Source organism: Triticum dicoccoides, chromosome 4A (genome assembly GCF_002162155.2).
Source record: "Triticum dicoccoides isolate Atlit2015 ecotype Zavitan chromosome 4A, WEW_v2.0, whole genome shotgun sequence".
Lineage (NCBI taxonomy): Eukaryota > Viridiplantae > Streptophyta > Magnoliopsida > Poales > Poaceae > Triticum > Triticum dicoccoides.
Genome location: NC_041386.1, coordinates 633,482,894 through 633,496,265, shown reverse-complemented (window position 1 = coordinate 633,496,265; position 13,372 = coordinate 633,482,894). Strand labels below are relative to the sequence as shown.

The window sequence follows — 13,372 nt, the reverse complement described above, 5'->3', positions numbered from 1 at the left end:
ATGGGGGAGGGATGGGAATACTCACTTTTTAGATCGGTTAAATAGATTAATTAAACAATAAAGGACACTACTACATAGCGTCGCCACACCTATGCGTTGTTGTGCGACACTTCTTACGGCAACTCTAACACCGATCACCAAATTGCCCGCAAATGTTTGGTTTTTTCATCCACCTGGCGGTCATCAAATTTGTCTGGATTGGTCTGGATGTCTGAAATCCCACAAACCTGAATCAAATGTAGGGGAGTCCCCCACATGTGCTCTGCATCCGCTTCCTCGGTGACCGACGCCACTATTGTACCAACCTGGCCGTTGCCCAGGCCTCGTCGGACCTATGTCACTCCACCCAGGTGCCTTCTCGTGTTGGACATTGCTGCCATTCCACTCTGGATCCGGCCGCAACCCGGGTATCCTCTGCTACCTGCCGCCGCCGTCCATGGCAGAAACCACGCCCGACAGTGTTTGGTCAAATGCCATTGCCAACTTTTTTGAGGTTCTTGTTTACTTTTAAGCAAACACGATGGATTCAGACGAGTACTTCCACAACGAGTTCATGGAGTCGTCTTTGTTGGATGAGGAGGAGGAATATGAGGATGAAACAACTTAGGGCGGTTCTTGCAAACACGGTGGTGCGTGGGAGGAGCATGTTCTCAACTACAAGCCATATTTCTGCCATCGATTTCGGATGCAACGACAAGTGTTCAATCGCATCTACCATTGATGGTCCTCATCATGAAGGATGCCATTGGAACCACTGGGTTTCTGGTTACTAGAAGTGCACGGCTGCAATGAGGATACTTGCCTATGGCACGGCCGCAGATTTGTGGGACAAGTACCTCCAGATGTAAGATCATCTATACACGCGGCCTCCCACAGGGAGTAAGACGTTTCGACGATCTTCAACACAAGAGTGGGTGGCTGCTGCCACTGGAGTGGCAGGAGAGAGGGTTAGCTCCCCAACACTATGTGGTCTGCCACTTGTCGCAACTAGAGAGTTTGATGGGTTTGTCTCACCCCGGCGTGAGGACGGGAGGTTCACTGTTTGTGCCTTTTTTTGTCGATTCATTTTTTCAAAACGTTTTATCTCTTTAATCTGTGCCCAAATCATGAACTGTTTTCGCCTTTGCGTTTCATATGCCGAGATCTTTGAAACTAGATTTCATGATGATAGGTTTCAGTAAAAAAAAGAATCATGCAAATCTGTGCTCCCAACTAGTAGTAACTTGTGCTTCCAGTGTAACTAAACTGTGCTCTCAACTAGCGCTAAATCGTAGAGGAGAAGCACAAATGTGCTCCCAAGTATACTAATTGTGCTCCCGTCCGGTGAAGCAAAACTGTGCTCCCAAGATAAACTAAACTGTACTCCCAACACAATCTAAATTGTGCTTCCCAAGGAAGCACAACTGTGCTCCTGCGCGAAGCACAGCTGTGCTCTCTGCCAGGCGGAAACACTAACCTGTGCTCCACGCGAAAGCACTACACACACATGCTCCTGTCAGATAAAAACTGAAGAAAACAAGAGAAACAAAATAAACCCAGGGAAAACTGAAAATAAAAAATGAGAAACAAAAAAACTGGAAAAAACATGAAAACTGAGGGAAAAAACCCAAAGTAACGAAAAATACTGTCCCTATGGGGGAAGCGTCCATCATGCGATACATGGCGGAGCTGGGGTGCACCACGTGGAGCCGCTGAAGCGCTTCCGCGGACATAGAGAGTAACCTCCGCAGAGGGTGCCCCCCAATTAGTTTCTCCCGTTCAAGCACGGTTCCCACAATGATAAGTCTCAATTTAAAAGCCCATAAGGCATACAGCTCAGCTTTATAAAGCTTCGCTCTTTTACACAACCCAGAAAAATGTTTACAACCAAAAGAAACACTTTTTATCCATCAAAAGAAAAGAAGAAAAGAGCACTCCTTTAGTATGACAGAAAGGGAAGCATAAGTAAAGAGCCAGGCCATCCCTAGCCGCCTGCTAATTAAACAGAGCAACTGAACAAAAGATCGCTGGCAACCTTCGCACCACCACCCTCTCCACTAGTACAAGCATGGGCTTGGCCCTGGAAAAGCTCTTTGTTCACATGTACCTGCGCTTTTGCCACCACCCTTTCCACTACCACTAGCTTGAAGCATGGGTTTGGCTCTGGAAAAGCTCTTTGTTTCTGTCCACAAGCACCTGCGCTTCTTCCACGAGGGAAGCAAGACTTCTAAAAGGCCTTGGTCCAAAAACCATGTAGCCATCAAGAATAGACATGTCATCTGAAGCACTGGACAGTGCAGCCATCAAGCTCGTCAGCCCATCATTGACATAACTGCCTTTGGGATTCATCATAGATATGACCATCTTACAGACAAGCTTCCTTATTCTCAGGCAGACGGGTCTGGGGAGCTCATGTTTTTCAACGATCTCTTTGAGCTTCATCACGAAGCTAATTCCACCGCCTCCAGGGGGGATTTCCGTAAATAGATCTGTCAAGTCCTGATCTGCACTTATCAACGCACCCCATATTGTGATGCAACGAGATAACATGCGAAACGAGCTGTACCCTTGCTGCTGAGCGGACAACGAGTTGTTGTTTGCCTGGCCATTATCTGGGGAATCATCACATTGGTTTTCTACTTCGGGTTCTGGTATCAGCCGATTAACTTCTGTTCCTTCTATATGTCTTTCTTCTGTTGGCCAGAAAAGTATTTCTTCAAGCAGCTGCAATGGAAACAATATTTTTGGGTTTCAGGAGGCAATAGTTAAAAGCAGAATCACACCATCTATGATAGTTTTCCGAAAGCATGCAAGCGCATTGCTTGTCATTCGTTAAGCAAGAATGTGTACAATTATCATTAATAACATCCTCTAACTTGCCGGACAGGCATGACACTGAAAGGAACATATTTACCTACACTATGCAATCCTAGAATACTTGTATATTTTTTTCGAAATAAGAGGGAATCCCTGGCGGCGTTAGAATATTGATACATATATCCGCCAATACAATGTCAGAAGGGAATTCCATATTTTTGGTAACCGGCAATTCAGTATTTTCTAGAATACAACTGGTAATTAAGCATTGTGGTCGATAGTTAATACAAGAATAAAACAAATGGCAGTAAGTTACCTTTGGAACCGCAATGGGCATAGCTTCCTTCAGCGTTTTGAGGCTTTGAACATCACCGTTGCAATGAATGCATACATTTTCCAGGATTTCAGCTGCCATTTGTGAGCATCTTTGTTTTTCAACAATCAGTCTAGTCAGACTGTGAATAACATTGTTATTTGACTTAATGATAATCCTGGCACTACTGGTTTCGGATGATAGAGCCACCAGCGCTTTAGCTGCTACCACCCTTCTAGCCTCCTTGTACTTTTTATCATGGGTCATGATGTCAACCAACATCGTAATGAATTCTTGTGTCCCTTCATGCTCTGGACTGGAATTTTCATCCTGGTGTACGTGTGTGAGAATCCAAATAGCTATTTTCTGCAGCATTTCATTGCATTCTTTACACTCGAGAATCATCCTCATGGCTGTGATCAATCCCATACTGCATGAGATTTCATCACGCAGCTTGGTGCCTATCTGCCCTGTAGCAGCCGTGAGCTGGGCAATCACCTTCATTGAACCTTCTACTATGCTGTAACATGCAGCATTGTCAATGTGCTTCATGCGGCCATCCTCATTGCGGTGGTGGAGTAGGTCGGAGGTCACAGGCGCCATAATCTTTGGCAGCAGAAATGGGGTGCTGAAAATGACTCTGCAGTTGTCATTGTTGGCTGCGAGCTTCCGAAGGATGCGAAAGCCTTGCTCCACCAGCCTTTTGTACGCCTGCACAAGGTCATGGTCACTTCTCTCAACCTCCAGCAGCTTCTTGCAGGTTTTCGCAAGGCCAACATCATAGTCCCCTTGCTCAACGATGTCATCTTGGTTCACCGGCAAGGATATTTGCTTGAAATCTTGTTCATATGTCTCGTATAGCCAGTCTCCCCTATATGGCTGGAGAGTACTGTATTCTTCGTATGTGTCAAGGAGGGAAGATATGTAGCCAATTGCCTTTGGATATTTCTCCAAATGGATGTCGCGAGCAATGCTCGCCACTACCCTTGCGGCATGCCCCCTCGTCTCTCTGTCATATATGCTTATGTGGCCCAACGTCTGCAGTAGCTTCTGGACTATATCAGGAGAGGGTGCAGACATTATCAGATGTTTCTTGAGTATATTCTCCCCTGTGTATTGGTGTGGGTCGTCTACCCCATTGACCTCTTTCACTGCTTCCTCCAGTTTTTTGGCGAAAGCGTCCAGGATCCTTACCCCGGAAATGTAGTCGTCAGGCAACTTAGACTCCATCAGGCCCACAGCATATGTGATGAGGTTCCTTCCTTTAACGGAAGATGGGTCCTTTTCACATCCGATCATTGTTTCACGTATGTAATCCGATATCCCATCACGAAAATCCTTATCAAAGCCTCTTTGGTCAACTACTGCATTCACTATAGACCCCTTTGCCCAACCATTGATGATCTTGTAGCAGAAAATCACACCCTGGAGCAGGACAAGGGAATACAAGACGACCAGCGCCTTCTTCAGGTTTCTGACTCCGTCAGCATGGTAATCTTGTTGTATAAGACGCCACACCGAAAGCACGGCCGAAACTACCAACCCACCCATGTAGACAGCCACCAGAGGGCACAACAAAATGACAAAGACCAGAGCATGAACAGTTCGCCATATGTTGTACGACATTCCGGCGTATGCAACATATGCGATGCCAGAAAATGCATCTCCAATATAGCTCACCTTTTCAGTCAGAAACACATCGAAGATCCTGTTGTTCATATATACCTCCAAGTTAGATAGTGACAAGATAAGTTTTGACAAGACAAATTACTTTGTACGGAAAAAAATACAGAGCAACAAAATACCATTATTCAGAAACAGGAATTAAGAAAAATTAGGCAGAAGTAACAAGCAGGCACTAACCCAGCCGTCTGCGCAAGGGTAATGAATGCAAGACACCAAAAATCATTGTTGTGCAGGTCGCCAATGAAACCGCCAAGAAGAACGACGGTGGTCCAAGTAAGCACCAGGAAACCAAGACCTTTGACGGCCATGGACAGGTAGCCCATGAACAGGGCGTAACTGTTGGCTATGTCTACTTCTGTCCAACGACTGTCCTCAACAAGCTTCTTACGTGACCCTCCACCGAACTTATCCCAACATGACATGGCTGGCGCCTGCATATGGTGGATGAAGGAAGACGATCAGCTCTCCACATTATGGTAAATGTTTTGGAAGAAGATGATACTGTACTACCTAGCTGCACCGTTCCACAGACTATCCATGCAGAAAGGTAAACTGAAAATGGAATGAAAATAGTGTGCTCCTGTGAACTCAATGATTGATCTTACCGATCTTACCCTGAAGTAGATGTTCCTCTTAGACTTCTGCAAGGAGAGGAATAGCGCAGGAAGAACTAAAGAGCAGCTGCAATCCAATACTACTTAACTTGGGAGTATGTGTATCAGCAAGCTGAAGAGGTCGTGTTCAAAAGGAAAAGAAAAGCAGGCTAAATAGCTCCTTTGATTTCAACTAACAAAGCCTGGTCCCCTCTTGGCAGTAAATTATATGCTTATATTCGTGCAAAGAACGAGATTAGATCTGGACCAACAGTAAAGCAAAGTTTTTTTTTTTTTGACACCTGACAGTAAAGCAAAGTTTTCGACGTTAATAATTAATTCCAATGGCTGGCCGGTCCAGCTTTGCTATGAATAAATTAGCAAATGAGTTTTGGGTAAAGTCATTAATTGTTACTCCTGTAAAAAAATATAAGAGTATTTAGATCATTAAAGTAATGGTCTAAACGCTCTTATATTTCTTTATGGAGGGAGTATGTGCTAATTGGTGAAAAGAAATGTACTCTACAACGACGGATCACTGCATCCAGTTGCTCCGGCAACGGAGGCAGCTTACGCCCGGCGAGGTCTGCAGCCCAGCGATAGAGGCGCGCGGAGCGCTGTTCTCTCCGCCCGGCAGGACAGTGCGCGGCAAGTGCTTCACACGATGAGGTGTTCTTCGCAGGAGCCAGTGCCCGAAGCAGCATGGACTAGTTTCATCGACAGCGTGCCACCAAGACAACCGACTGGACGAGGCCATCTACGTCTTCAGGGACATGATGTCCTCCGGAGTTGCCAGGAGTAGCTTCTCCCTGTCGACGAGTAAATAAGATAAAACTACTACTTTACAGGTTAGGGTTTTAAAAAACTACCGAATATTTTTTTTCTCTGATAACTACCAAATCAGAGGTCGGCTGTTTCAAAAAACTCTAATCGTCCAGTGCTTTACTATTGATCGTGATTATGACAGTTAGGACCCGCATGTAAGAAAACCGTTTGTGTGACCGTCAGTTTGACCGTTACCTTACATGTGGAGCCCACATGTCAGTGTCCCTTTGTTATTCTAAATTAAAAAAAATCTGTTCCTTTACGCATTTAGAGAAAACCCCTGTAAGTTCTCTAAAAAAAGCAATCGGGTCCCTAAATGTTTTTCGAAAAAGCAATCGGGCCCCTGGCAACTTGTGCGCCCGGAGGAAACGACGCCGGCGGCTCGCCGGCCGCCAGGTCGCTGGCAGGCGAAAGGAGGCGGCCGACTGCTGCAGCTGCTCGTGGCCATGGCGCGCGGTCGGAGCCCTTGGCCATGGCGCGGCTGGTGGAGGCCCGTGCTCCTTGGCCCGTACCAGCGAGGCGCGAGGCGAGGCGGCCGACCGCTGCCGCTGCTCGTGGCCATGGCGCGCGGTCGGAGCCTGCGCTGCTCCCGGCGCTCGCGGCTGGAACCGCCGTGAAGTCCCACGCGAGCGGCCTCTCTCTCTCCTCCCTCTTCCTGGGCGCGGCGGCCCGAGCCCGAGCCCCTGGCCATGACGCTCAGCTCGCGGCAGCGCGTGCTCCTGGGCGCGTCGGCCTGAACCCTCGCCATGGCGCGCGGCGGCCCTCTCCTTGCTCCTGCGCGGCTCCCGGCGCTCGCGGCTTGTGGCGGCCCTTGCTCGCCTTGCTCCTGGGCGCGGCCGCGTGGTGGAGGTGGTCGTCGGTGAGTGGTGGAGGTGCTGGAGCTTGGGCAAGGAGGAGAGAAGAGAGAGAGAGAGGAGAGAATGGAGGAAGAAGAAACATCTTACATGTGGATCCCACAGTAAGTTAACGGTCAAATAAAACAGTCAACAAACGGATTGTTTAGGAGCGGGCCTGACCTGTCATAAACCGGTTTAAAATGTTAGCAACGAAGAATTTGGATTTTTTGAAACAGCCGACCCCTGAATTGATAGTTATTTGAGAAAAAAATATCCAGTAACTTTTTGGAACTCTAACCTGTAAAGTAGTAGTTTTATGCTATTTACTCCCTTGTCGACTATCCCCGCGGTATGCGCAGAATAAGAGAACCACATGTGCTACGGCCAGCAATTGCATGTCAACGCCATCATGCACGGCGTGGAAACTGACCAGTTCGCCGTGTCTGAGGTGGTCCACATGTATGTGAGGCAAGGACGGCTTGCAGATGCTGCAAGGGCGTTTGAGGTAGTGGGTCACAAGCCTGACGCGGTGTACTGGATGACCCAGTGACTTTCTGAATGAGTTGCTTGGCCTTGCTATTTTCCCTTTTATATGAGATCTTTATAGACTAGAATGACATGGTCTCCAGAACGACCAATTAGGATTTACTTCTTAACTTGGTGCGTTTAGTCTGACAAAGATTTCTTATGACAGACACTCTGAGGAATGTGTTTTTCTTATGTTAATACCAATATGTATGTGCCTCGATACATGTGGTTTGGCCACATTTCATCCATTTCAGTCTGGATAGTTCTCAGCTTGTTATCCACACTACAGTGCATGCTAAATCGGTCATGACTAGGGTTGTTGTTTGTTGAAGCAGCACACTGAGGCATCGATAATCTGTACTGATTGAGGCCCACTTTTCACTTGCGGTGTCTGACAGTAATACTTGAGACTTGAATCATGATAAACCTCTTTTTTGTGCGTGTTGAAGTCTCTGAAATTGCGTGAGGTATGGTTGGGTATAATTAACGACTTGTTATTTCAGCCCCTGGTATGATCAATCAGCTGCTAGATGTCTGTACTCTCTGCTAATATTAATATGGTCTTGAATTCAGAGTGGTAGTTTGTTATGACATGATTGTTGTCATGTCTATTGAGTAGTAAGTGGTCATGAATCTAATGGTGTTGTCTGCTCGTTGTGCACGAGATGGAGCTCGGGGTATGCAAAATACCTGTCATATTTCTTGTCCTCTGCTTTTTTCTTAACGTCCTCTGATTTTGGGCTGATGGGTTCTCTCTGTAACTTGTGCAGCTGAAGGGATGATGCCAGTTGGTGGCATCTGAAGTCCAAAGTGTGCAGGCCATGAACTTTGAGTACTAGTGATGCGACTTGTTCTTCCTTCTCTGCCGCGGCAACATATATAGATATGTGTTACCTGCATTACGCCGATCCGAATGAAGGCGGCTCCAAGGATGTTGTACTGCTGTGCCGACGCCTAAGCAGACTGCAGCCTGCAGGGTGTTTGACCTGTGAGTCTTAGGTGGCTGGCGAGCAAACCAAGAAGGAGATGGTCTAATGGGGTGGTGCGGGTGTTTGTTTCGATCAGACAGCAATTTGCCACACGCACGCGAACATAATTGATTTGGTTTAGGAGCAGCTTGGTGGTGTTGTACTCAGCTGACATCTTTAATCCGGCCTCGCTCTCGAACTGGTGCGGGCTTGTGCGCTTGCCCTTTCTGGCTTTCTGGCTGCCACTAGCTAGCTCTAGCTTTTGTGCACTTGGCCTTGAAATTTTCGTTTGCTCAAGGGTAGACTTGTTTTGTTCTGCCCAGTTTTAGTCTCATGTATCCAATGAACCAGAAACCTGGCAGGTCCTGATAAATTTGTTGAAAAGCTATCATTGCTTTTGTGTTCTTGGCAACAATCGCTAATCAGGAAAAATCTGAAATTTTTAGGCCGGTTTGACACAACTTCTTTAGCATGCCAGAAAAAACTGGAGATGTAGGCGAAAATTGGATAAATTCCTGAAAAGCTAAAAACACTAGAAAACAGAAATTGGCCTCTGCCACTAAATTAATATGTTAGTCCAATGAATAATATAAATTGCTTCCAAAATTATAAATAAAGATGTGAACATAGCATGAATACTTTTATAAAGTGGTAATGATAATTCTAGTAACAAGTAGCATCACTACATTAAGTTCAACATAATATAAATTGCTTCCAAAATTATAAAATTGGCCTCAACATCCCAAACTTAATCCTTGCTCGTCCTTGAGTAGGTAGATGATAAAAGGAATAAATTTTGAAGTATGAATACTAGAATAGAACAAACCTTTGATCACATAGGCAATGATAATTCTAATAACAAGTAGCATCACTACATTAAGTTCAACATATTATAAAGTGGTAATGAAGTATCTCACGAATCTTTCAGGACTATATTGCAGACATAAAGCAACCAATGAAGTAGAGATGATGACTAGGTACCCCAATTTTAAGATAATCATCATACTTATACAATGCTTAACAAATTACTATTAGAAAACTGCATATAAAAGATATAATGCAATCCACATGAACTGTGTCACCCTCAGAAATAGTGGGATCAATAATATCTAAAGTTGACCTTTTCAAACCCACTTTCAAAGATAATTGCATCCATATTATAAAAGATATAAGTTAATTTCATAGAGCATTCTACAAATAACATAAATATAGAGAGACTAATATCCAAACTCAAAAGATATAAGTGAGGCAAATTGAGTTTTCTTTAAATAGCAAAACTCAAAAGATCTAAGTGAAGCGCGAAGAGCATTTTATAAAGCTATATTCAAGAGATATAAGTGAAGTGCATGGAGCATTCTATAAATCAACCAAGAACCATAAAGAAATCATCCCCAACCATCATGTGTTTGTTTATTCAAAACAAAAATAAAAATGACGCTCTAAGAATTTACGCATATCATGTGAATAAATAAAAACATAGGCTCAACCAGACATATCGATAGTTGTTCAAGAAGACGAAGGGGATATCGGGCCATCCCCAAGCTTGGAGCTTGAGACCTCTTCAAATAATTTCTTGGGGAGGCATCCCCAAGCTTGAGCTCTTTCATCTCTCCAACTTTCTCTCATATCGCTATTTCCCCTGAGTCTTAAAAACATCATCCATACAGAACTTCGCAAGATTTATTAGAGACGTTAGTACACATAAAAATATATCGCTTATCCCAAGAAAATATGCATAATTTTTTTCAAAAATTAGCTTCTGTATACCATCATTTTCATAATTTATATCTTATAATATAATTCATGAATACTCAAATATAGGCAGATAACAAAACAATAACAACAATCTTCTAAATAGAATAGTCTAGCAATTAATTCTAACATATACATCCACAATTCTTTTTTTTTCACAAATTAGGATGTAATAAATAGATTGTATGATAGTACTGTGTAAACATTCCATAAAATGAGCATGTTCCAAGAAAAGATGATACTTCAAATACTACACAAAAAAAATTGTTTCTGCACATCACACATCAAACATTCAATTTAAACATCCTAAAGGCAAACTTTGTACTTTATATTTGGTATAGTGGTTTATACATGGGGATAAATATTTTTATGGTAAACTTACAAGAAAAGATTTATAGTGTTTTCATGAGCATGAACACAAGTGTTGAAGGTCGACCCTCACTTCTTCAATGCATAACATTTCAATCACTTTTTTTTTGAAAATGTTTTAGGTTCCCCACTTTTTCTGTTTCTGATTTTTTTATTAGAACACAAAACAAAGAAAAAACTCTCTTAAACTTCCGGGTTGTCTCACAGGCAGCGCTTTCTTTAAAGTCATTAAGCTAGGCAAGAAGGTGCAAGTACAATTATTATTTTTGTATTTTATGTTTTCATACCACAACTAAAGATAGAAAACAAAACAAAAAATAAATCTACTTAGTGATAAAAGCAAACAAGCATATGCGAGAATATTCACCTTACGCCTATTGCTCCCCGGCAACTGGTGCACACCCCCCTCCTTCCCGGGCTCTCCCCATTTATTTATTTTTCGTTTCTTCAAACTTCAAAAACTGAAGTAAGTGAGAGTTGATCTCGGAACCTCAAGGTTGAGTAGTAACCCCGATCAACTGGGCACCACACCTTCTGTGCCTACGTACTCTTTGTTCCTTCTTTTGTTGTGCATCAAATTGTAACGCTAAAAAAGGACAATTTTTTCTTTTTTCTTTCGGTTTTGGTTGGCTCATTTTTCTTTGGCTTGTATTTTCCGCTTTCCTTTTTTTCCCTCTTTCCTATTTCTTTTTACAATGCATGAACTTTTTTCAAATTTCATGAACTTTTTTTCTTCGGTTTTTTGCTAACTTTCTTGTGAAGGTTTTTCAAATCTGTGAACTTCTTTTAAAATCGATGAACTTTTTTCAGATCCATGAACTTTTTTTCAAATCTGCCAACTTTAAAAAAATCGGTGAATTGTTTTCAAAATTCATGAACATTTTCAAACGCATAAACTGTTTTGAAGAGGTCAATGGTGAGTCAACTGTCAATGGTTTTTTTATATATACAATTTTCTAGATTCATACTTTCTTTTCCAAAGTCACCAATGAACCAGTCAGTGTCTCACCCGAGCGAAGGTAGCGAATGAGCGAAGTTAGCAAGCGAGCAGGGCATACCTGTTTTTGGGCCAGCCCACAGCAGCACACTTAAGGCGCTAAAGTGGGGCTCTCAACTAGGTATCCCTTGCATGAACGTGACTGTCAGAGGGCCCAGCCAAGGTGTGTCGGTGTGTGATGACCCACAAGTATAGGGGATCTATCATAGTCCTTTCGATAAGTAAGAGTGCCGAACCCAACGAGGAGCCGAAGGAAATGATAAGCGGTTTTCAGCAAGATATTCTCTGCAAGTACTGAAATAAGTGGTAACAGATAGTTTTGTGATAAGGTAAATTGTAATGAGCAACAAGTAACAAAAGTAAATAAGGTGCAGCAAGGTGGCTCAATCCTTTTTGTAGCAAAGGACAAGCCGGACAAATTCTTATATAAGGAAAAGAGCTTCCGAGGACACATGGGAATATCGTCAAGCTAGTTTTCATCACGCTCATATGATTCGCGTTCGGTACTTTGATAATTTGATATGTGGGTGGACCGGTGCTTGGGTGCTGTTCTTACTTGAAGAAGCATCCCACTTATGATTAACCTCTATTGCAAGCATCCGCAACTACAACAAAAGTATTAAGGTAAACCTAACCATAGCATGAAACATATGGATCCAAATCAGCCCCTTACGAAGCAACGCATAAACTAGGGTTTAAGCTTCTGTCACTCTAGCAACCCATCATCTACTTATTACTTCCCAATGCCTTCCTCTAGGCCCAAATAATGGTGAAGTGTTATGTAGTCGACGTTCACATAACACCACTAGAGGTTAGACAACATACATCTCATCAAAATATCGAACGAATACCAAATTTACATGACTACTAATAGCAAGACTTCTTCCGTGTCCTCAGGAACAAACGTAACTACTCACAAAGCATATTCATGTTCATAATCAGAGGGGTAATAGTATGCATAAAGGATCTGAACATATGATCTTCCACCAAGTAAACCAACTAGCATCAACTACAAGGAGTAATCAACACTACTAGCAACCTACTAGCACCAATTCCGGACTTAGAGACAAGAATTGGATACAAGAGATGAACTAGGGTTTGGAGATGAGATGGTGCTGGTGAAGATGTTGATGGAGATTGCCCTCTCCCGATGAGAGGAGCGTTGGTGATGACGATGGTGATGATTTTCCCCTCCCGGAGGGAAGTGTCCCCGGCAGAACAGCTCTGCCGGAGTCCTAGATTGGTTCCGCCAAGGTTCCGCCTCGTGGCGGCGGAGTCTCGTCCCGAAAGGTTGCTTATGATTTTTTTCTCATCGAAAGACTTCATATAGGAGAAGATGGGCGTCGGAGAGCCACCAGGGGGCCCACGAGGTAGGGGGCGCGCCCAGGGGGGAGGGGCGCGCCCCCCACCCTCGTGAGCAGGGTGTGGGCCCCCTGGCCTTCATATTTGGCGACGATTTTTCTTTATTTATTTTAAGATATTCCGTGGAGTTTCAGGACTTTTGGAGTTGCGCAGAATAGGTCTCCAATATTTGCTCCTTTTCCAGCCAGAATTCCAGCTGCCGGCATTCCCCCTCTTCATGGTAAACCTTGTAAAATAAGAGAGAATAGCCATAAGTATTGTGACATAACGTGAAATAACAGCCCATAATGCAACAAATATTAACATAAAAGCATGACGCAAAATGGACGTATCAGTGTGCTGGTGTT

The 13,372-nt window shown here is 43.7% G+C and overlaps 2 protein-coding genes across 4 annotated transcripts in view; one reads left to right on the top strand and one right to left on the bottom strand.

Annotated features, from left to right (window-relative positions):
* The window catches only part of LOC119287574 (pentatricopeptide repeat-containing protein At4g18520, chloroplastic-like), a 12,882-nt gene extending 3,975 nt beyond the window's left edge, over window positions 1-8,907 (top strand). The window contains exon 4 of the mRNA XM_037567140.1: window positions 8,348-8,907. The gene's annotated coding sequence lies outside the window, so the exon portion shown is untranslated. The remainder of the gene's footprint in view (window positions 1-8,347) is intronic.
* On the bottom strand, window positions 1,760-6,759 carry LOC119287573. Of its 3 annotated transcripts, none has more exons than XM_037567138.1 (4): window positions 5,401-6,759; window positions 4,973-5,226; window positions 3,113-4,817; window positions 1,760-2,703 (listed from the first exon to the last, which is right to left on the bottom strand). In XM_037567138.1, the coding sequence occupies exons 2-4, from the start codon at window positions 5,215-5,217 to the stop codon at window positions 2,119-2,121; spliced, it is 2,535 nt and encodes an 844-aa protein (XP_037423035.1). In that variant the 5' UTR covers window positions 5,218-5,226; window positions 5,401-6,759; the 3' UTR covers window positions 1,760-2,118. The 3 variants fall into 3 exon arrangements, with proteins under 3 accessions (XP_037423035.1, XP_037423036.1, XP_037423034.1); XM_037567139.1 differs by having other exon boundaries at window positions 5,410-6,759; XM_037567137.1 differs by lacking the exon at window positions 5,401-6,759 and having other exon boundaries at window positions 4,973-5,358.
* Window positions 8,908-13,372: the final 4,465 nt, after the last annotated feature.

What these genes read in the sequence shown, in the direction of transcription:
- LOC119287573 (XM_037567137.1), bottom strand. Translation starts at nt 5,232, where the DNA reads ATGCAGGCGCCAGCCATGTCATGTTGGGATAAGTTCGGTGGAGGGTCA. An exon ending in ACCCTTGCGCAGACGGCTGG is followed by an intron (nt 4,818 to 4,972) that starts GTTAGTGCCTGC and finishes TATGAACAACAG; the next exon opens with GATCTTCGATGTGTTTCTGA. An exon ending in TGCCCATTGCGGTTCCAAAG is followed by an intron (nt 2,704 to 3,112) that starts GTAACTTACTGC and finishes TTTCCATTGCAG; the next exon opens with CTGCTTGAAGAAATACTTTT.